General features: G+C 40.3%; 1 protein-coding gene across 1 annotated transcript in view; it reads right to left on the bottom strand.

Moving 5' to 3' along the window:
• The window catches only part of hus1 (HUS1 checkpoint clamp component), a 29,305-nt gene extending 7,888 nt beyond the window's left edge, over positions 1-21,417 (bottom strand). Inside the window, exons 1-6 of the mRNA XM_073054353.1 lie at positions 21,297-21,417; positions 19,727-19,854; positions 12,291-12,467; positions 11,388-11,495; positions 8,020-8,094; positions 5,226-5,325 (exon numbers count right to left, since the gene is read on the bottom strand). Of these exons, the coding sequence (XP_072910454.1) occupies positions 5,226-5,325; positions 8,020-8,094; positions 11,388-11,495; positions 12,291-12,467; positions 19,727-19,854; positions 21,297-21,348 (640 nt within the window). The 5' untranslated portion in view covers positions 21,349-21,417. The remainder of the gene's footprint in view (positions 1-5,225; positions 5,326-8,019; positions 8,095-11,387; positions 11,496-12,290; positions 12,468-19,726; positions 19,855-21,296) is intronic.
• Positions 21,418-24,747: the final 3,330 nt, after the last annotated feature.

Raw genomic sequence — 24,747 nt, 5'->3', positions numbered from 1 at the left:
ATGGTGGTGGAGGTGGATACCATAAGAGACTCCTGGATAGGTACATGGAGCTTAGAAACATAGACGGTTATAGGCAACCCGAGGTAATTTCTAAAGTAAGTACATGTTCGGCACAGCATTGTGGGCTGAAGGGCCTGTATTGTGCTGTAGGTTTTTTATGTTTCTATGGTAGTTGGTAGGTGATGGAAGAGGCAGGTACAATAGAGGTATTTAAGAGGCTCTTCAATAAACAGATGAATATGCTGAGAATACAGGGATAAAAAGCACGTGTAGGCAGATTGGATTGGTTTGATTAGGCACGATTAGAATGTGGAGGTTGAAAAGTTCACAAAAGCAGGGACTGCTATATTTTTGCAGCCTGAAATTATGAACATTTAAGTGGAAAGTTAGCACCAGCCCAGAATCAAAAAAAAATCTGGAACCCAGTGAAAAATGAGGAAATGATCATTCAAATGCCAAATAGTCTATCCTTATTGAAAATCAATACAACAGTGTCAAATGTTCACTAGAATGATTTTTGTTTTCAATTTGCTGTCAAAGACCCAACAAAAAAGTAATGATGGCTTTTCTTCATTAGCCAGATAGAATAACAATGACTTATTAAGTCAACACTGTTGTTAGATATATTCATAATTTTCCATGTTAATGCTGTTGTTCCATTTACTGGGATTATTTTGGCATATAGCTTAAGCTGCAAGACAAATTAAGTATGAAGATGAACAAAACAAATGAAATTATGACAAAGAACAATTTAAGAATTAGGTAAAGAAGACATGCTTTTCCTTGGTGCGTTCTTTCTAAATAGATAATCCGAGTTCAATGTTTCCCTGCGGACGTTTAGATTGTACTTGTGCAATCTATTGTATTCTTGTATAACTTTATCAATAGAGATCTACAATTGACTTTAACTTGTTTTGGAGGTTGGGAGTTTCTATTGAAGGCCTCCCTGTTGGTTGATTCATAGTTTAAGTTTTGCTTTTTTTTTCTGTAAATGGTTGATAAGTACTCTTTTCGAATCTATAATTTTCCTCTTTTCTCCCTCCCTTTTTTTTCTTTTAATCTTCTATAATTTTTCACGGGTAAGTTAGTTTTGGTTTTCTCTTGATTTTCTTTGTATTAAGTCTCACACCTGCTGAAGCTGTTCCTATTTGTTATGTTTTCTAGTGCATAAACTAGTTACCATTTGCTATAGTATTTATACGGAACTGTTGTTAATGACACAGAACTGGAAGTCATATTTGGGTTAATTTTTTTGGTAGAGCTAGCTGCTTTTTTTGGTAGCCGTCTAGTTTTGGGTTGGGAGAGTGGGGTGAATTCTCCAGTTCCAACACCACTCACTGTTTCCTTTGTTTTCCTAGTTTGGATCGATCGTCCTCTGTTACTAGACCACCTACTAAATCTGCCTCAGCTATTCAATCGTTTCTCTCTAATTATGGTATCTCTGATATATGGCGTCTCCTTCATCCTACTGAGAGAGATTATTCTTTTTTTTCACATGTTCACCATACCTTTACTAGAATTGACTACTTCTTACTCGACAATCAACTCATTCCATTTGTCTATTCTTGTGATTATCAGAGTATACTGATTTCTGACCATGCCCCAATTACTCTGTCCTTAAATTTTCCTGGCCTTCCTCAGAGGAATAAACACTGGCGGTTTGATTCGACTTTACTATCGGATGATGATTTTCTAAAATTTATCAAGGATCAGATAACCTTTTATTTTAACACCAATACATCACCTGAAGTGTCATCCCAGATTGTCTGGGATGCCATGAAAGCATATCTGAGGGGTCAAATAATCTCCTATACAGCAAATCTTAATAGAAAGTCCTGTGCAGATTGATTAGACCTCATTAATCAGATTAAAGAATTGGATCAACTGTATGCTCAAACTAAGAATCTTGAACTATACAAGAAACGTGTAGAACTTCAAACTAAATTTAATCTTCTGTCCACTCAACCTGTTGAACGCCAACTTCTTGAAAGTAAGAGTCATTTTTATATTCATGGTGACAAATCTGGTAATTTTCTAGCCAATCAGCTGAGGCGTTCCAAAGCCAAACAACATATTACAAAGATCCGGAAGGAGAATGGAGACCTTACATCTGATCACTTAGAAATCAATGACGCATTTAAAAATTTCTATTCTCGACTTTATTTCTCTGAATCTTTGAATGACAATATCTCTATCGATCATTTTTTAAATAATCTGAATACTCCTTCACTTTCATCTGATTTTAAAGCCAAACTTAATGCGCCTATATCATCAGAAGAAATATCTTCTGCAATTTCTGCATTGTCCTCAGGGAAATCTCCTGGACCTGATGGGTTCCCCGTAGAATTTTATAAATCATTCTCTTCACTTCTCTCCCCTCAGTTACTTTCAGTATTATCTGACTCGTTTAACTACGGCAAATTGCCACCCTCTTTCAATGAGGCTTCTATTATTCTTTTATTAAAAAAGGGTAAAGACCCAACAGAGTGTTCCTCGTGTAGGCCAATTTCATTGCTTAATGTTGATGTTAAAATCTTGGCCAAAGTTTTGGCTTATAGATTAGAAACTGTTATCCCCTCTATTATTTCTGATGATCAAACTGGTTTTATTAAAAACCGTCTTCCTTTTTTTAACATTCGGCGTTTATTTAACATTTTATATTCACCTCCGACTGGGATTCCTGAATGTGTTATTTCCCTTGATGTGGAGAAAGCATTTGATCGTATAGAGTGGAACTACCTTTTTGCAGTTTTAGAAAAATTTGACTTCGGTCAAAGTTTTATCTCTTGGATCAAATTGCTGTATTTGTGTCCTACTGCCTCTGTTTTAATTAATTCTCAGAAATCCCAGTTATTTAACCTCAAACGTGGCACCCGTCAGGGATGCCCTTTAAGTCCCTTTCTCTTTGATTTGGCTATAGAACCTTTGGCGATAGCTTTTCGAAATTGTCCTGAACTGACCGGGATTTGGAGAGGGGGTGTTGAGCATAAAGTTTCTCTTTATGCTGATGACTTATTACTTTTTCTTTCAAATCCGTCTACATCCTTACCTCCAATGTTTTTACTTCTTGACCAGTTTAGCCAGTTCTCTGGATATAAACTTAATTTACATAAGAGCGAACTTTTCCCAATTAATAAAGAAGCACAAGAATTAACATTTCGTGATCTCCCTTTTAAAGTAGTCCACAATCAATTTACTTATCTTGGGATTACAGTCACAAGGAGTTTAAAGATCTCTTTCGTGAAAATTTTGCCGATTTTTCATATACTATTAAACAGAATCTGTTACAATGGTCACCTCTATCTATGTCTTTGGTAGGTCGTATTAATGTTGTTAAAATATATGTTCTCCCTAAACTTTTATATCTATTTCAATCAATCCCAATTTTTATTCCTAAATCTTTTTTTGATTCCTTAGACTCTATTATTTTGTCATATCTGTGGAAGAATAAGCGCTCTAGAATTAACAAAGTTTATCTCCAAAAATCTAAAAAAGAGGGTGGCATGGCTTTACCTAACTTTCGTTTATATTATTGGGCAGCCAATATACGTTGTGCTAGCTTTTGGTCTTTTTTCCATGGCCAACCCGAGTGCCCTAATTGGGTGGCAATGGAGTTGAGCTCCACTAAAGATTTATCTATCTCTGCACTTCTCGGCTCTGTACTCCCTAGTAGTTTGTCCAGATTAATTGTTAATCCTCTTGTCAGACACACTTTGCGTATATGGGCTCAGTTTAGGAAATTTTATGGGTTCCATGGTTTTTCCTTTTCTAGCCCTATCTTACATAATCACCTTTTTTTACCTACTACGTATGACTCAGCCTTCCATGATTGGTATAGGAAGGGCATTAGACATTTTGAAGATCTTTTTATTGATAATCGCTTCGCCTCTTTTCAACAGCTCTCTGCTAAGTTCAATCTGCCTAATGCTCATTTTTTTAGATATCTCCAAATTAGACACTTTATTACTCCTTTAATCCCTAACTTCCCTGAAATGCCTGAGAAAAATGTTATGGACTTATTTCTTTCTTTTAATCCACTAGGTAAAGGTTTAATATCATTTATTTGTGATAAATTAGCAGCCCTACAACATGCCCCTGTGGATAAAATTAAAATGGCATGGGAGCATGATTTAAGTTCCTCCTTATCCGATGAGACTTGGGACTCGATTCTCAAATCGGTTAACTCAACCTCTCTTTGTGCTCGCCATTGCCTTTTACAGTTTAAGATTGTTCATAGAGCCCATATGTCTAAATCCAAATTATCTTGGTTTTACCCTAACATCAGTCCGCTTTGTGATAAATGCAAAAGGGGCGAGGCCTCTCTCATTCATATGTACCGGCTTTGTCCTAGCTTGGAGAAATTTTGGAAAGATGTCTTCATAACGTTATCGTATATTCTGAATCACCACCTAGAACCTAACCCTTTAATTGCTTTGTTCGGTTTCTGGGGTGAGGCAGATTTACGTCTGAGTTCGACTAAGTGTCGAATATTATCTTTTACCTCTCTCCTGGCTAGACGTTTAATCCTCCTTAGATGGAGAGATGTTGCCCCGCCCACACATGCTCAATGGCTTAACGATATTATGGCCTGCTTAGATCTTGAAAAAATTCATTATTCAGCCCTTAATTCAGATTTAAAGTTCCATAAGGTCTGGGGACCTTTTATTGAGTACTTTCATAACCTTCCTCTTAACTAGTTAAGGTTTTTTTTCGGTCCCTTGCTTTCAGCTCCTTTTTTTTTGTAGTAGGCATTAATATCTTCTGTTGCAAAGTGTATTTACAGTTTTGGGGGTTTGATTGTCCTGATTTATATTTTCTATATTGTGTTGTGGTTGGTCTGGAGCTTTTTTTTTGTTGCGGGGCTTGGGGAGGATACTAATTTTACATGTCTTCAATTTGGGTGCTTTCTCAATTATCTTTCTTTGTATCATATTATTATTGTATGTTTATTTTTGCACTGTATCAATGTTCTTCATTTTGATCCGGGGTTTTTTTTAATCTGTAGCTATGTAGAAAATGTATTAAAAAACTAATTAAAAAAAACATGCTTTTCCATCATGACTTCTAACAGTTTTGACTATTATTGACTATGCAACAGATAATTAAAAAGTTACCATTGAAGCAATATTGAAAATGAATGTAGAACCAAGCTTAAAAGTTCTGCACTCCTTTTGATTTTCTTAAAATTTTCCAATGTGTACATTTTAATTTTATACATTACTTACCCCAAGGAGGATTCCCAAGTTCCTTAAAATGTGTTGTGACAGACACCAAATCAGTGTCAATTTTCAAATTCATTTCTCCATTCTGATTGGCTTCAATGACCTAAATTGCACAGATAAAAAAACATTTTTGACTTAAGCTAGTCATTAATGCCATGACTAAATTAACTAACAATGTCAAGTAACTAAGGAAATATTTCAGTTCAAGAATGTGTCTAAAATTATGCTAAGAATAATTTCATCAGCAATTGATGGATTATGTATCTCTGAGTAGCAGCGTCCTGCCAGTACAAATGGCATTCTGCTGCTTCCTTTCACAAATACATATTCAACAATGAGGTAACACTGGGTCCTTAAATAAGGTGAACCTGACATCAATTGTAGCGAAGTTGTTGGAGAAGATTTATATACATTTGGAAAGGCAACACTTGATTAAGAGACAACAGGACAGATAGTGTCTCAGAAATCTGGTTGAACTTTTTGATGTTAAAAAGGAGTCTAACAAAAGCAGGGTGGAAAATGTTGTCTATATGGACTTTAGTAATGTCTTTCACAAGATTAAACATTGAGAGCTATTTCAGAAGATAAAGGCATGAGGTATTCAAGACCTGTTGACAAATTGGTTCCAAAATTACCTGGTGATAAATAGCAGACACTAGGAGTAGCTGAACATGTTTATAACTGTAAATCTATATCAAGTGGTGTATATCATGGATAGAGGATAAAACTTTTGTTGTTTGCAATATATCTATGCATACGAATGGCATGTATGAGAATGTAGATGGAATGGTTAGATGCCATGACAATTTGTAGAATCATAGACAATGAATAGGTTGTTTAAAGATATAGCATGACAGAAATCAGTTGAAAAGTTGTGCAGAGCAGTGGCAGATGGAATTTCATCCAGAGAAGTACAAAGTAATACACTTTGGGAAGTCAAATTCTGTTCAGATATACAGAGGAAATGACAGGCATCTTAACAGCATTACTGTACAGAGAGATCCTGGGGAGCAAACCCATTGTATCCCAAAAAAGCAACACACATGAGTAGTATAGTGAAAAGGCAATTGGTTTACTTGCCTTCATAGGCCAAGGTATTTGAGTTGGGATGTCATGTTGCAATTGTAAAAAATGTTGGTTTGACCACACTTAGATTATTGCTCAGGATTAGTGTGGAGAGGCATCATATGCAAGGCGGGCCTTAAGGACACTTTTCTGTGCTCTACGATCTCATGACTCTATGTATACCCACTTTCTGATGTCTCAACTCACTGCTGGCTCCTTTTGCACAACTCTACAATTTCCCCCCACATATTTATTCAATTCCCTGATCAGCAGACAGTACATTCTGGGTTTCAATAACTCCAGTACATTCCAGGTTCCAATTATTCACACCACATGTAAAAAAAAAAGTAGCTATCATTCTTAATTCTTCCATGTTTTATCACTTGTGACTCATGCTCACAACTCTTCCATCTAAGGAATGAGCTTTCCATTATCACCTGCACGCACGCTTTTCAATATTTTATATATTTCTATCAAACCTCCCCATAAAATAAAGATGACCCTTGCCAAACTAAAACACAATACATTCACCATTAAATATAAATAGAGAATTTTGTGGGCCAAGAATCTATTATCTAACAGCTGAGCACTTGGGTCTTAAAGACCTAGTATAAAATACAAAATGGGATACCTTCAATAATTGTCTTGTTTTATAGATAGATAGATACTTTATTCATCCCCATGGGGAAATTCAACATTTTTTCCAATGTCCCATACACTTATTGTAGCAAAACTAATTACATACAATACTAAACTCAGTAAAAATATGATATGCATCTAAAATCACCCTCTCAAAAAGCATTAATAATAGCTTTTAAAAAGTTCTTTAGTTTACTTAAATACATTGAGTCCTAACCCCGGCACTTTAACATATCTTACTCCTGGCGGTTGAATTGTAAAGCCGAATGGCATTGGGGAGTATTGATCTCTTCATCCTGTCTGAGGAGCATTGCATCGATAGCAACCTGTCGCTGAAACTGCTTCTCTGTCTCTGGATGGTGCTATGTAGAGGATGTTCAGGGTTTTCCATAATTGACCGTAGCCTACTCAGCGCCCTTCGCTCTGCTACCGATGTTATACTCTCCAGTACTTTGCCCACGACAGAGCCCGCCTTCCTTACCAGCTTATTAAGACGTGAGGCGTCCCTCTTCTTAATGCTGCCTCCCCAACACGCCACCACAAAGAAGAGGGCGCTCTCCACAACTGACCTATAGAACATCTTCAGCATCTCACTACAAACATTGAATGATGTCAACCTTCTAAGGAAGTACAGTCGACTCTGTGCCTTCCTGCACAATGCATCTGTGTTGGCAGTCCAGTCTAGCTTCTCGTCTAACTGTACTCCCAGATACTTCATTTTATAGGAGTATTTCACTGGGTTCAACACCTGTTCAATGTATCACTGAGATCAAAGTGGGATTTTTGTATCAACTTCACTCTTCTAGCTGACCTAAAATTTCTTAGTTCCCTTGGATACCAAAATAATCTGTTCATCTGTCCCAAATCGTCCACTGACTAAGCACAAACAGCTCTAAACAGAGAAGTCCAAAGATTCAAAAATGAAAAACTTCTCACTAAATTATAATATCCCCATTCATTGTACCCACTTATATGTAGATAGAATACTTAAATACTTCTAATTTTCTCTTCCAGCAGTAATATTTTTCAGCAATTAAGGTGGCAATGTAAACAAAATGGAAAACTAATTAATTGAGCAGAGTCACACACTCACAATATGGTTAGAAAGATTCTTCATTCTTTCCACAACACTCTTCATGGTCTTCAGTACTGGGAGATAAATACTGACCTTTAAAATCAATGATAAGTAGATTCATACAAGAAGTACATGAATAATTGCATTAAACTTAGGTGCAATATATAATAAAGGAAGGATGGACCAAATAAATGCATATGTTAGCAATTCAGCCTTTGGCAGAAGTGTGTTCAGTAACATTAGGAGGAATTCGATGTATTTTTCTGCCGAGATGGGAACAAAGAAATAGTACATAAAAGGCTAGTTGGAATTGGGCAAGAGTTGGTGGCCAAGGGTAGATAGAAAATATACTATTCAAAAATCATAACAGAGGTGACTGAGATTTAGCTGATTTTTGAAAAAAGCAGTCTTCCATTCAATGTCTTGTGACCACATACAACCAAAATCCGAAAGAAAGACTGTTTTCAGTTCAGTAAGATAACTTTTCTTTAACCAATATGCATCATTTCTCATGTCCTAACATTTAACTTAACTGCACTTTTGGCATGTTAGTATATTTTATCAATTTTTCTGCAATGTCCTTTTTTTTAAATTGTAAGAATTAAGATTATAGCAAAATAGAAAGCATAGCTGATTCTCTATAAAAGCAAAGAAAATTACAGATGTTATAAAGGAAGATTATTGGTATGTTTTTGTTTATATATTTAATTGTGATTATATTCTGAAAATAAACATTTGGAAAGGCTTCCTGCTCTCATAATTGTGATGTTTGCCTGGCATAGTCATTTATTTTATAATCCATGCTCACTCCCTCTCTCTGTGGCAAATGGGGAAAATCGTACAATTTCAAAAACCAAGTTTACTTAGCTGCCCAGATGACATTTAACCAGATTGGCATCTCATCTATTGAAAATGCATATTACTTGGCCACGTGACACTCAATGGACATTAAACCAAGTAATATAATTTGTCGATGTTTTGGGCCGAGACCCTTCGTCAGGACTAACTGAAAGGAAAGATAGTAAGAGATTTGAAAGTAGTGGGGGGAGGAGGAAATGCGAAATGATAGGCTCACCACCATTCAGTGACAAGTGCTACACCTGCCCTTACACTTCCTCCTTCACCACCATTCAGGGCCCCAGACAGTCCTTCCAGGTGAGGCGACACTTCACCTGTGAGTCGGCTGGTGTGGTATACTGCGTCCGGTGCTCCCGGTGTGGCCTTTTATATATTGGTGAGACCCGACGCAGACTGGGAGACCGTTTCGCTGAACACCTACGCTCAGTCCGCCAGAAAAAGCAGGATCTCCCAGTGGCCACACATTTTAATTCCACGTCCCATTCCCATTCTTATATGTCTATCCATGGCCTCCTCTATTGTCAAAATGAATCCAAACTCAGGTTGGAGGAGCAACACCTTATATACCAGCTGGGTAGCCTCCAACCTGATGGCATGAACATTGACTTCTCTAACTTCCGTTAATGCCCCTCCTCCCCTTCTTACCCCATCCCTGACATATTTAGTTGTTTGCCTGTTCTCCATCTCCCTCTGGTGCTTCCCCCCCCCTTTCTTTCTCCCGAGGCCTCCAGTCCCATGATCCTTTCCCTTCTCCAGCTCTGTATCACTTTCACCAATCACCTTTCCAGCTCTTAGCTTCATCCCACCCCCTCCGGTCTTCTCCTATCATTTCGCATTTCCCCCTCCCCCCACTACTTTCAAATCTCTTACTATCTTTCCTTTCAGTTAGTCCTGACAAAGGGTCTCGGCCCGAAACGTCGACAGTGCTTCTCCTTATAGATGCTGCCTGGCCTGCTGTGTTCCACCAGCATTTTGTGTGTGTTGTTTGAATTTCCAGCATCTGCAGATTTCCTCGTGTTTGTAATATAATTTATGCAGTCTCTGCAAATTGGTCTTTCAGGATCCAAGGACACATTACATCAACCCCTCGGCTTCGCTTTCCTTTAACCAAAGTATGAGTTAAAAATTTCCTTTTATCTATTAAATCACTCCTCATTACCCAACACTTCAAGAATCACACTGGCTCTCATATACCTTAATTTAGCTCTGATATTAGTTGTGATCAAAGTAGCACTTACAAATAAATATTAAACACAAAGTACACTGCTGATGCTGTGGTCAAATCAACATGAGTCCTGACGAAGAACCTTGGCCCGAAACGTTGACTGCTCCTTTCAACGGATGCTGCCCGACCTGACGTGTACAAATAAATATACCTCCTACAGTATATTATAATCATCATTTCTAAATTTAGGCTTCTGGAGGAGTTTACTAGCCCAAAGCACAACGAGTTAAGATGTGTGAATGGGGTTGAAGTGAACATTAATATCTGAGAAGTTGTTTAATCAGATCAATTTTTCTCAAAAATGCAACATGGTACAATTCCACATAACATGACTCAAGTATAATCTGTTTGAGAAATTCTATTTTAAGAATAAGGGCCTCATGTACAAGGGAAAATGACCAATTTTACCATCTCATCCAGTCTCACACCATCCCAAATTGGATATATATTTCTTGATTGTCACTAGGACCAAATTCTAGAATTCTCTACCCAACCACATTTTGAGAATATCTTCAATAGAAGCACTCTAACCATCTAGGAAGGCGACTTACGATCACCTTTTCCAGTGCATTTTAGGGAAGGGAAGTAAGACACTAATCTTCACTAAAGGGTGAAGCAGAAAGAATCAACAGCTTCAATTGCTTGGATGTCATCATCTTGGAAGATCTATCCTAGGTCTAAAACATAGATGCAAACATGAAGGAGATATGCCAGTGCATCTACTCTTAGAAATGTAAGGACTTTGAAATTCAAAGACTCTGATAAACTATTACAGTGGAAAGTATTCCAGCTGGTTGCATCACAGCCTGGCGTGGAAACTGCAATGCACAAGAAGGTATAAAGAAAAGTGGGCACAGCCAGTTCCTTCTCAATTTGCACCAATGTTGCTATGTATATTTTGTGTGATTTTTGTACAATTTCTGTTAATTTAAGTTTATTAACTTATAGTTGTGATGTTTGTAAGGTACTGTGCTGCTGCTGCAAAAGCTAAATTTCACAGTATTTGTACCCTGGACATGTATGCCTTTAACTATAAATTAAATTTGACTTGCCAATTAGGAACCAAAATTAATGCTGTCCTTGGCAAAATGTCCACTTTTCAGAGAGGAAAAAAATAAAGGAAGGGTTTCTCTATTCTACTACTATACAGAAAGGAATCTGAAAATAAACCAAATCAAAAATCCTACTGTTAGTAATGAAGGATCTTCTAGCAGTGCTACAATTAGATGAAATAAATGTATTTAATATTAAAGTATATTTTTAGGAAATGATAATGTAAAAAGAAATAAACCTCATTACTTACATCAAAATCTGGAACACTGGGTTCTTCAAAATCATTCCAAAGCTTTCTGGGGATAATGCTAACAGGAATGTCATGTGTAACAATGCGACTGTGGTGAGAAAGTGATGGCTACAAAAACAGGAAATAAGTTATATCTAACTTTTCCAGCAAATAATAGAAATAGCATTTATGTACAATTGTGAAATTGTCAATAGTTTGTGCATGGAATTCGACAACTGACAATTTTACTTTTAAGCACAGATATTTACGTAACAACACATTTGAGGAGTTCATTAATAAATCCAGGTTCTTGATTCTATGCTGATTTACAGTATTATCTTTATCTTCTGCTTTATTTTCTTTTTAATTTCTTACTGTTGAAAACACTATTATACAGTATCTGCAACTCTGGTCTTTTGCTGTCGATTTCCTTTATAGTTTAATTTCCATTCAGCCATTCTCTTTGACATGTTTCAAAATGTTGCACAATAACCTCCCTGCTCCTGTTCTTTGCCTTGGCAAATGAAAGCGAGCATTGTACTTTAGGTGATTGTTGGACTTTTACATAAAGGTCCCTTTGTTTCTCAATACTGCCAAGGGCCTCACCATTCATTGTGTATGTTCTAACCTTCTTAGTCCTCCCAAAATGCATCACCTCATAATGATCCATATCATAAAGCCAACCTTGTACAGCACTGACATGAGCTACAGGGGAAATATTCCTTACTACAGCTCACAAAACTGTAAGAATTATCAAACAACTAAGCAGCAAACGTCATAAAAATGTTAAAAGCATTTTCACTCAGGATGTAAAAATATTGATGCTTACAGTAGAGAAAACATTTTTGGTAAAAGACATATTAAAAACTGCTTATATATCACCACATAAAAACTGTTGGCATTATATATCTTCAAAGGCCTTACCAGTTCCACGGCAATGGTAATGCATGGACAATGCTTCATGGTCAGTTTTATTTTCACAGCTTTTGCATTCTGGGAAGTTTTCAATGACCTTGAGAGGTTTTCAGGTGTTAGTTCCAGATAAATTTCATTATATTCTGCTGATACACCTTCAATCTGGAATTCATCAAAAAAATTGCCCTGCACATTTGAAGAAAGCACACGTGTTAAGTTGTTGAGACATGCAACACTTACAAATATGAGGTAGTTAGGCTTTTTAGTGTCGCTTTTACAGGAGTCACTCCCAGCACAGTTGATTGCTAACATTTTGAAGTAACAACATGCTACAAGGGACAAAAGTCAGTGTTGGCAAATTTATTCTCTGATATCTTGCCAATCCTATATCTTGCACCAGGCAGTCTGTAATGTCTTTTCAATGTGTTGGCAAAACATTGAGATGTGGCAATGGGGAGGCAATTATAGGGAGAACAAGGGAAGAAATGGAACAAGGGTCAGGCATTGCTCAGAGAAGAAGAAAATAAATGAGTGATGGCCAAATTGAGTCTTTTTCAATCTATCACAATCACACATATGGTCAATTCACTTTTCTAGACATCTCATATAAACTAAAGTGTCATGCCCTCACATTGACATTAATTTTTAGAAATTCAAGATTAAGAATATGTCACCACAGAACAAATCATCAGGAGCAGGCAATTTCTATCCTAGAGCTTCAGGTACTTTTACATTGGAAATTAACAGATATCTAATCATTAATAAAGTAAAAAGTAAAGTAATATAAGAGAGAAACCAGGATATTACAGACCAGTTTGCCTGGCATCTGTCACTTAAAGATTATTATAATCTACAAATAAGGATGGAGCACTCAACCCTTGAAAATTTTCAACCAGAGTGATAACATGGATTTTGCTTTAGAAAAGTAGTCACACCTGACAAACCTTACCATAACTTTGGTCAGATGTATGTTTACATCTTAATTATATGTAAAGTTATGCATAGGAATATGTTTATATTCTTCGGAGGTAATTAACTAAGATCAAGTTTACTGGATTGAAAGTAAATTATCGATGAGCAACAGGAAGGAGAAAGAAGGGATAATGGATTAGTATTCAGATTAGCAGAAATAAAAACAGAAAATGCTGCTAACAGCAAGTTGGGCAGTAGCTTTGGTTAGGGAAACAGTTAAGAGCAGTTTTGATAAGAGAAAAAGTTAATTTTTCAGATCAATATATGTTTGTGAGAACTGCAAAATATAGCAAACAAATATTTGTAAAATGCACAGAAGATAGGAAGAATGGTAGGATAAAGGCAAATCTCCGATAAGGGGAGACCAAATGGGTTAACACAGCAGTGAAGAGATATAAAGATAAGAGATTCTGCAAATGCTAAAGTCTTGTAGAAGAATCTCAGCCCAAAAAAAATTGTTTATTCCCTTCCATAGATGCTGCCTGACTAGCTGAGTTCTTCCAGTATTTTGTATGCAGAGGCAGATTGTGTTTACTTGTCCACGTTACATTTTGCTAATAGTAAGGTTGAAGTTATGTTCTTTCAGGTCAGGCTGTATGAACAGAGAGAAAACCTGATCATTGATGGATGTCTGGCAGGAAGATGTAGCCAGTTCTGATATAGGCAAATTTAATTTTCAGTCAAATTAGGAGGGTGGAACTAGTAGTATATGTCAGAGCATCACTTTGTAACAACTTATGTGTGAAAAATTTAGAGAATCATGGTCTGATCAGGGACAGTCAGCATGGATTTGTGAAGGGCAGATCGTATCTAACAAGCCTGATAGAGTTCTTTGAGGAGGTGACCAGGCATATAGATGAAGGTAGTGCAATGGATGTGATCTACATGGATTTTAGTAAGGCATTTGACAAGGTTCCACAAGGTAGGCTTATTCAAAAAGTCAGAAGGCATGGGATCCAGGGAAGTTTGGCCAGGTGGATTCAGAATTGGCTTGCCTGCAGAAGGCAGAGGGTTGTGGTGGAGGGAGTACATTCAGATTGGAGGGTTGTGACTAGTGGTGTCCCACAGGAATCTGTTCTGGGACCTCTACTTTTCGTGATTTTTATTAACGACCTGGATGTTGGGGTAGAAGGGTGGGTTGGCAAGTTTGCAGACGACACAAAGGTTGGTGGTGTTGTAGATAGTGTAGAGGATTGTCGAAGATTGCAGACAGACATTGATAGGATGTGGAAGTGGGCTGAGAAGTGGCAGATGGAGTTCAACCCGGAGAAGTGTGAGGTGGTACACTTTGGAAGGACAAACTCCAAGGCAGAGTATAAAGTAAATGGCAGGATACTTGGTAGTGTGGAGGAGCAGAGGGATCTGGGGGTACATGTCCACAGATCCCTGAAAGTTGCCTCACAGGTAGATAGGGTAGTTAAGAAAGCTTATGGGGTGTTAACTTTCATAAGTCGAGGGATAGAGTTTAAGAGACGTGATATAATGATGCAGCTCTATAAAACTCTGGTTAGGCCACACTTGGAGTACTGTGTCCAGTTCTGGTCGCCTCACTATAGGAAGGATGTGGAAGCATTGGAAAGGGTACAGAGCAGATTTACCAGGATGCTGCCTGGTTTAGAGAGTATGGATTATGATCAGAGATTAAGGGAGCTAGGGCTTTACTCTTTGGAGAGAAGGATGAGAGGAGATATGATAGAGGTGTACAAGATATTAAGAGGAATAGGCAGAGTGTACAGCCAGTGCCTCTTCCCCACGGAACCACTGCTCAGTACAAGAGGACATGGCTTTAAGGTAAGGGGAGGGAAGTTCAAGGGGGTTATCAGAGGAAGGTTTTTCACTCAGAGAGTGGTTGGTGCGTGGAATGCACTGCCTGAGTCAGTGGTGGAGGCAGATACACTAGTGAAGTTTAAGAGACCACTGGACAGGTATATGGAGGAATTTAAGGTGGGGGGTTATATGGGAGGCAGGGTTTGAGGGTCAGCACAACATTGTGGGCCGAAGGGCCTGTAATGTACTGTACTTTTCTATGTTCTAAAAAAGCTTTATAACCAAGTTTGCAGTAACATTAAGAGGGACAGCATTATATACAACGCAAGTTAAAGCATTAAATCCCAAGATTTTATCTTATCATGTGATATCACTAGAAATACCAACATTCATTGAACTGCCAGTTAACTTGTAGTTCCCATCTGTGTATTACGCATTCCCGCTGGACTCACCACAATGAAATACAAACATTCTAAATTACATTAAAAAAATCTTTTTTTTAACAGAGTTTCAACAGAAGCATTTACAATAAGTTCAATAGGCTTTCTCCAGAAGAGATGTCAAAAGATATCAGGGAGCAGCAGGGCAGAACCATGGCCTTACAATGCCTTACCTTGTGGGAGGCTGCAACATCTGATTTCCAGGTCAATGTTCAAAGTAAATTTATTATCAAAGTACATATATGTCACCATATACAATTCTGAGATTCATTTTCTTGTGGGAATATGCAATAAATCTAATGGGATGAAGATCATCACCGGATGCAGTGCAAAGCGGGGGGCGAACATAAGTGGAGATGTGGAGAAAGCGAACCAACTGAACAACTTCTTCAACAGGTTCGACAGCTCAATCTCATCCTCACCGCAGAAATCCACACCAGGCTTACTTCCCTCACAGGAAAATAGCCACTCACAGGAGACCTTGCCCACGCCCAGGATTACGGCTGCACAGGTGGAAGGTCAACTGAGGAAGATCTGTACCAGCAAGGCGGCTGGACCGGATGGAGTTTCCCCACAATTACTGAGGGCCTGTGCGACTGAGCTGGGAGAACCACTACAGCGCATCTTCAACATGAGCCTGGAGCAGAGAAGAGTACCCAGACAGTGGAAAACATCCTGTATTGTCCCGGTACCGAAGAAACCACAACCAAAGGAGTTGAATGACTTCAGACCTGTTGTCTTGACGTCGCACGTTATGAAGACCATGGAGCGGCTGATAATACAGAATCTGAGGCCACAAACCAGGCACGCCCAGGATCCTCTTCAGTTTGCGTATAAGGAGAAGGTGGGAGTGGAGGATGCTATCACGTATTTGCTGCACAAATCACTCTCTCACCTAGATGGGGTCAGTTGTGCTGTGAGGATTACATTCCTTGACTTCTCTAGTGCCTTTAACACCATCCAGCCCAAGATCTTAAGGCACAAACTAACGGAGATGGGAGTAGACTCTCACATGGTGGATTGGATAGTGGACTACTTGACAGATAGACCTCAGTATGTGCGGTTGGGAGACTGTAGGTCTGACACGGTGGTCAGCAGCACAGGAGCGCCGCAGGGAACCGTACTCTCTCCGGTCCTGTTCACCCTGTACACATCAGACTTCCAATATAACTCGGAGTCCTGCCATGTGCAGAAGTTCGCTGATGACACGGCCATAGTGGGGTGTGTCAGGAATGGACAGGAGGAGGAGTATAGGAAACTGATACAGGACTTTGTGATATGGTGCAACTCAAACTACCTGCGTCTCAATATCACCAAGACCAAGGAGATGGTGGTGGACTTTAGGAGATCTAGGCCTCATATGGAGCCAGTGATCATTAATGGAGAATGTGTGGAGCAGGTTAAGACCTACAAGTATCTGGGAGTACAGTTAGACGAGAAGCTAGACTGGACTGCCAACACAGATGCCTTGTGCAGGAAGGCACAGAGTCGACTGTACTTCCTAAGAAGGTTGGCGTCATTCAATGTCTGTAGTGAGATGCTGAAGATGTTCTATAGGTCAGTTGTGGAGAGCGCCCTCTTCTTTGTGGTGGCGTGTTGGGGAGGAAGCATTAAGAAGAGGGACGCCTCACGTCTTAATAAGCTGGTAAGGAAGGCGGGCTCTGTCGTGGGCAAAGTACTGGAGAGTTTAACATTGGTAGCTGAGCGAAGGGCGCTGAGTAGGCTACGGTCAATTATGGATAACTCTGAACATCCTCTACATAGCACCATCCAGAGACAGAGAAGCAGTTTCAGCGACAGGTTACTATCGATACAATGCTCCTCAGACAGGATGAAGAGGTCAATTCTCCCCAATGCCATTAGGCTTTACAATTCTACCGCCAGGACTTAAGAACTTTTTAAAAGCTATTATTAATGCTTTTTGAGATAGTGATTTAGATGCATATCATATTTTTTACTGAGTTAAGTATTGTATGTAATTAGTTTTGCTACAACAAGTGTATGGGACATTGGAAAAAAAGTTGAATTTCCCCATGGGGATGAATAAAGTATCTATCTATCTATCTATCTATCTATCTATCTATCTAATAGAATCAATGGAAGACCACACTCAACAGGGTGGACAACCAGTGTGCAAAAGACAACAAACTGCAAATATAAAAGAAAAAAAGAAATAATATTAATAATAAATAAGTAAGCAATATGAAGTGCTTACTTAGAATATGAGATGAAGAGTCTTTGTAAGTGAGTCCATAGGTTGTGGGAAAAGTTCAGTGATGAGGTGAATGAAGTTATCCCCTCTGATTCAAGTGTCTGATGGTTGAGGGCTAACAAATGTTCCTGAACATGGTGGTGTGAGTCCCGAGTTTTCTGTGCTTTCTTCTGATGGCAGCAGTGAAAAGAGAGATTAACCTGCAGTTCGCCTATCAGCCCCGACTAGGAGTTGAGGATGCCATCGACTACCTGCTGAACCGTGTCTACGCCCACCTTGACAAGCCGGCGAGCACTGTGAGGGTCATGTTTTTTGACTTCTCCAGTGCGGTCAACACCATCCACCCTGCTCTGCTGGGTGAGAAGCTGACAGTGATGCAGGTGGATGCTTCCCTGGTGCCATGGATTATTGATTACCTGACTGGCAGACCACAGTACATGTGCTTGCAACACTGTGTGTCAGACAGAGTGGTCAGCAGCACTGGGGCTCCACAGGGGACTGTCCTGTCTCCCTTTCTCTTCACCATCTACACCTCGGACTTCAACTACTGCACAGAGTCTTGCCATTTTCAGAAGTTTTCTGATGACTCTGCCATAGTTGGATACATCAGCAAGGGAGATGAGGCTGAGTACAGGGCTACGGCGGGAAACTTTGTCACATGGTGCGAGCAGAATCATCTGTAGCTTAATGTGAAAAAGACTAAGGAGCTGGTGGTGGACCTGAGGAGGGCTAAGGCACCGGTGACCAGTTTCCATCCAAGAGGTCAGTGTGGACATGGTGGAGGATTACAAATACCTGGGATACGAATTGACAATAAACTGGACTAGTCAAAGAACACTGAGGCTGTCTACAAGAAGGGTTGGAGCCATCTCTATTTCCTGAGGAGACTGAGGTCCTTTAACATCTGCCGGACGATGCTGAGGATGTTCTACGAGTCTGTGGTGGCCACTGCTATCATGTCTGCTGTTGTGTGCTGGGGCAGCAGGCTGAGGGTAGCAGACACCAACAGAATCAACAAACTCATTCGTAAGGCCAGTGATGTTGTGGGGGTGGAACTGGACTCTCTGACGGTGGTGTCTGAAAAGAGGATGCTGTCCAAGTTGCATGCCATCTTGGACAATGACTCCCATCCACTCCATAATGTACTGGTTAGGCACAGGAGTACATTCAGCCAGACTCATTCCACCAAGATGTAACACTGAGCACCATTGGAAGTTATTCCTGCCTGTGGCCATCAAACTTTACAACTCCTCTCTCGGAGTGTCAGACACCCTGAGCCAATAGGCTGGTCCTGGACTTATTTCCACTTGGCATGATTAACTTATTATTATTTAATTATTTATGGTTTTATATTGCTATATTTCTACATTATTCTTGGTTGGCACAGCTGTAACCAAACCCAATTTCCCTCGGGATCAATAAAGTATGTCTGTCAATCTGGGTGGCAGGGGTCCTCGATGATAGATGCTACTTTCCTGCGACAATGCTTAGTGTAGGTTTGCTCAATGGTGATAAGGACTTTACCCATGATGGACTGGGCTGTATCCACTACTTTTCGTAAGATTTTCCGTTCAAGGGCATTGGTGTTTACATATTAGGTTGTGATGCAGCCAATCAATATACTTTCCACCATACATCTATAGTTTATCAAAGTTTTAGATGTCATGCTGAATTAGTCTCACAGAGGCATTACAGGAAAGCTCAACAGATGAGGGAGTGCAGGACAAGATGGCCATCTGTTACAAAATTCATTGCATTTCATTCCTATGTCTTCCGTACTGCATTCATCATTATATTCGCCCATTCACCATGGCCAATATTCTCAAAGCACCATCTCCAAATACGAGTAAAGATTTGGAGAGGAAATTCAAGGAAAGAGGATAACTAATGATAAGAGCAAACATTAGCAAACATGAGTAAAAGTTGCTTTAGAGATAAATGTAAAAGTGTCAGTTTGCACATAAACATAAATACAATATTTCATATTGGGTACACAAAGTAAAATTATACCTATTACCAAAAATCTTAATTAATTCAGTTAAATTTCAGTTTACCTGAAATAGCTGACACCACATAGCAACACCTCCACTAGCAACTTTGTCAGATAAGATGAAGAAAAGCTTGTCAGAACTAAGTCTTAAAATACATGTTTTTGTGAGCTTCGATATCGTATTCACTATACCTGTGGATATACAAAAAATTCAATGATTAAGATGCAGAATTTAGTCAAGATAATTCCAAGTCAATTTTCACAATGAAGATAGGATGTTCTTCAATTGATTTAGCTAAGGTTCAGTCTAGTTTTGCTCATATCTGATCGATGTTGCAAAATAGATCACTGCATTGTTATCAAACGTTAAGCCTGACTTTATCCTTTTTCAGGAAAAGTGATAACATTTGGAGCTCCTAAATCAGTGAGAAAATTCTGGTAGCAAAGTCCAAATACCTTTTAATGATTCAATGATTCTCCTCACTCAAAGGGATCTAATTTGGTCTTTTGGTTATTAGCGGTGACTGGAGGCTAATTTTCAATATGGAACTATAAAAATAACAGGTCAAATGTGAAAAGTTAATTGATACTGGAAATAAAATAAATAAATAAATAAATATTTGTCTCAATTTATGCACTAAAATTAAACTAGTAATTCTTGTTTCCACTGATTTGCAGTTAAATGCCACCTTTCAACACCTGAGCATTTTTAAAGCTAGTGAATATCCCGTCACTGCTCAGGCAGACAACGTAGTCGCTCCTGTACATGCAGTAATTCCTCAGTAGCAACACATTGAAAATAATTGGATAATGTGTTTGCAGCAACATCAGCTGAAGGATAAATGTTACACTACACACTGGAAAGCATTCTCCTGCTCTATTACTACATATAACAATCTGAGAGATCAAAAAGGTACTTGAGCAAAGCTTTATTTTTGGAATAAAGTTTGGGAAGACACTGGATTCATAGTTCAAAGATTGAGCCTCAAGTACAAAGGTTTAATTTCATCAATTTCTCTCAAGTAGCTATGTTGGTCAGGGAAGAGTAATAGAAGTTCGTGGAGAAACAGCCAGCATGGAACTCCTAAAATGAGATTCAAATATACAGTTGTGAAAAGAAAAGGCACAGATCCAGAACGCCACAATGAGCTCCAGGGCTTTGAAAAGGAAGTGGATGAGGGTTGTGGATAGTAGTTTCCGATTATGGATATTCTGAGGAAAGAGAAACTTGTAAATGTAGGGAGTACCGAATAACACTTTCCAAACCGCAATTCCTCTGGTGGCTGTTTCACAAACGGAAACCAGAAGAGAAAAACATTGGGGTTGATGACAGGGGAAGGGCAAAAAAAAAGTGATTTGACTGAATTATTTCAGTTTCTAGCTACTATCGGAATGGAGAAAGGGACACCTAGATCATGGAAATTGACTCAATTAAATACAAAGCTTGCAGAGAACGAAGATAATTGGGGGGAGGGGCATCTTTTCCGCCTAATAAGTCAACGGTAAATGGGACATCAAGTGCTTCTGCCTCGGTCAGGAGAGGACCCTTGTCCAGGATACATTCAATGCGCTGCGCTCACTGGGAGTCCCTATGCACATGCACACGCACACAGCAACTACCAACCGACACTCACGAGTGAAATGATTCAAACAACCGACATCCACAATTTTCGCTCGAAACTTCATAGCCGCCAGTGAGAAAAACGTCACTGCTGCAGTACTTCCGTCCGCCAGCTGAGCGTCATTTCCGCCATGGTCAAGACGCGGATCGGTTACCATGGCGACAAGCGACAGCGGATGTTCCGCAGCCGGAGAAGATTTTGCATTGACACCCGCAATCAGGGCGACACGGTTAACTCTGGCCCAGTGGACAGAGGGATAACAGAGGCCGCTGTGATGGATATTCACTGTTCTTGTTTTTTTTTTGCCTACTTTGCTTTCTAAGCAAGCATCTGACGCTTGTACGATCACAAACAGTTGTAAGGAAGCTTCTAACTGTTTAGTTTCTGGTTGTAAGTGGAAGTCAGTCTTCAGTTCTTAAAACATAAATGCAAAGTATCTTCTTGTGCTTGATTTTAAAGCCAGCAGTGCTGGTTCTCGAACTGATGACTTCCCAAGTGATCATGGCTCTATGTATTTCTGCTGCCATCATGAAGGCTGCACCCTGTACGTGGTGCATCATTGCTCTGATGGCCTGTGTGGATGATACCTATCCCTTCTGTCAGTCGAGTCTCTCCAGATGGTGTCCATGTTGTCTCACTCAGTTCAAGAATTGACGGTTTGTACCTTTTCATCACATTTGCTATGGTGGTGGACTTTCCTGCCTGGTACGTGGTTTTCACATCCCATGTACCGATATGGACTTTGGTGACAAAAGAGTTGTCAGCTGTGCAGGATTCTGATGGCTTTCCCTGCATTATGTCATGTACTTACTCAGTGATGAGCTTCTTCTCACAAAGTATGGTTGGAGATCATCAATGTTTCTGTATTCCATTGTATCTACTGTACAGGGGATTGGCCTAACAGCTTCCCCAGAGCCCTGTTGGCCAGCCTTATCCATTGCCACCTGTCACAGCAGGGACATGGGGTTGGACTTTGAGAGCTTTTTATGAGAGTACTTGTGGCTATTTATATCCAATAGGGCTTAAGTCTTTCTTTGAGGTTAAAACTTTGTGGTAAGCAAACCCACTGTCATCATAGTTGGTGCCTGACATGGTCATGTTATACCAAAAATATTATCTCAGAAAGAATTATTATTTAGCAATAATGCAATTCAGAGAGCTGTCAACAAGTGTTGGGGCACTCCACCTAGTACTGTATTATAAAATGGTCGACATCCTGTTTTCCAGCAGTTCCGCAAACAAATGCTATACAAAAATGTGGAAATAGCAGAAATATGGTATAATACCCTGACCACTCCTCAAATTGTATAGCAGAAATATGGTATAATACGCTGACCACTCCTCAAATTGTATAGCAGAAATATGGTATAATACCCTGACCACTCCTCAAGTTGTATAGCAGAAATATGGTATAATACCCTGACCACACCTCAAATTGTATAGCAGAAATATGGTATAATACCCTGACCACTCCTCAAATTGTATAGCAGAAATATGGTATAATACCCAAAACACAAAAATAGAACTGCAGATGCTGTGGATCAAAGAATACGTACACAACGCTGGAAGAACCCAGCAGGTCAGGCAGCATCCGTGAGAAAAGAGTAGCCAACGTTTCGGGCCGAGACCCTTCATCAGGAATGGGGGGGAAGAGAGGGCCGAAGCCCAGTAATAGAGATAGGGGAAGGGGTAGAGGCCTAGAGGCGCCAGGTGGAAAACCAATCAGAGGAAAGATAAAGGAAGGAGGGGATAAGCATGAAAGAACTGTAGAGATAAAGAAGCAGAAAGTTGAAAGGGGAGAGAGGCAGAGAGGGACCTGGGATAGGGGGAGGGGGGGGGAGGAGGAGGGAATTACCGGAAATTGGAGAATTCAATGTTCATACCACCAGGCTGGAGGCTACCCAGACGGTAGATGAGGTGTTGCTCCTCCAATCTGAGTTTGGCCTCATCATGGCAGTAAAGGAGGCCATGTATGGACATATCTAGATGGGAATGAGAGTTGAAGTGGGTGGCAACCGGGAGGTCCTGTCTATTGTGATGGATGGAGTGTAGGTGCTCGACAGAGCAGTCCCCCAATCTGTGTCGGGTCTCGCCGATGTAGAGGAGGCTGCACTGGGAGCACCGGATGCAATAGACGACTCCAGCAGACTCGCAGGTGAAGTGTTGCCTCACCTGGAAGGACTGTCTGGGGCTCGGAATGGTGGAAGGGGGGGGGGAGGTGTGGGGACAGGTGTAGCATTTGCGCTTGCAGGGATAAGTGCCAGGTGGGAGTTCTGTGGGGAGGGACGTATGGACCAGGTAGTCATGGAGGGAACGATCCCTGCGAAAAGCTGAGAGGGGTAGGGAGGGAAAGATGTGCTTGGTGGTGGGGTCCTGTTGAAGGTGGCGGAAGTTGCGGAGGATAATGTGTTTGATCCAGAGGCTGGTGGGGTGGTAGGTGAGGACAAGGGGAACCCTGTCCCTGTTGTGGTGACGGGAGGATGGGTTAAGGGCTGAAGTGCGGGAAGTGGAGGAGGTGCGGGTGAGGGCATCTTTGATAACGTCAGAAGGGAAACCACGATCCTGAAAGAAAGAGGACATTTGAGAAGTCCTGGAACGGAAAGCCTCATCCTGGGAGCAGATGCAGCGGAGACGGAGGAACTGGGAACAGGGAATGGCATTTTTGCATTGGGCAGAGTGGGAAGAGGTATAGTCAAGATAGTTATGGGAGTTAGTGGGTTTGTAGAAGATGTCAGTGGATAGTGTGTCTCCGGAGATGGAGACCCAGAGATCAAGAAAGGGGAGAGAAGTGTCCGAGATGGACCAAGTGAATTTAAGGGCTGGGTGAAAGTTAGAAGCAAAATTGATGAAATTGACGAGCTCTGCATGGGTGCAGGAAGCAGCACCAATGTAGATGTCAATATAGCGAAGGAAAAGTTGGGGAGTGGTGCCAGTATAGATTTGGAGCATAGACTGTTCCACATAACCCACAAAGAGGCAGGCATAGCTGGGGCCCATGCAAGTGCCCATAGCTACGCCTTTGATCTGGAGAAAGTGGGAAGAACCAAAGGAGAAGTTATTGAGAGTTAGAACAAGCTCCGCCAACCGGAGGAGTGTGCTGGTGCTGGGGAACTGGTGGGGTCTGTTATCCAAAAAGTAGTGGAGGGCTTTGAGGCCTTCTTGATGGGAGATGGAGGAGTATAAGGATTGAACATCCATGGTAAAAATGAAGCGGTCGGGGCCGGGGAATTGGAAGTTATTGAAGAGGTGAAGGGCATGGGATGTATCCTGGATGTAGGTGGGGAGAGACTGAACTATGGGGGATAAAATGGAGTCCAGGTAGGCAGACACAAGTTCAGTGGGGCAGGAGCAGGCTGAAACTATGGGTCTGCCGGGACAGTCAGGCTTGTGGGTCTTGGGGAGGAGGTAAAACCGAGCAGTGCGGGGTGTGGGAATTATGAGTTTTTTGGCTGAGGGAGGAAGG

The sequence above is a fragment of the Hemitrygon akajei genome, chromosome 8, assembly GCF_048418815.1.
Source record: "Hemitrygon akajei chromosome 8, sHemAka1.3, whole genome shotgun sequence".
Lineage (NCBI taxonomy): Eukaryota > Metazoa > Chordata > Chondrichthyes > Myliobatiformes > Dasyatidae > Hemitrygon > Hemitrygon akajei.
The sequence above is the reverse complement of the archived record's forward strand: the minus strand, read 5'-3'. Positions and strand labels throughout refer to the sequence as shown.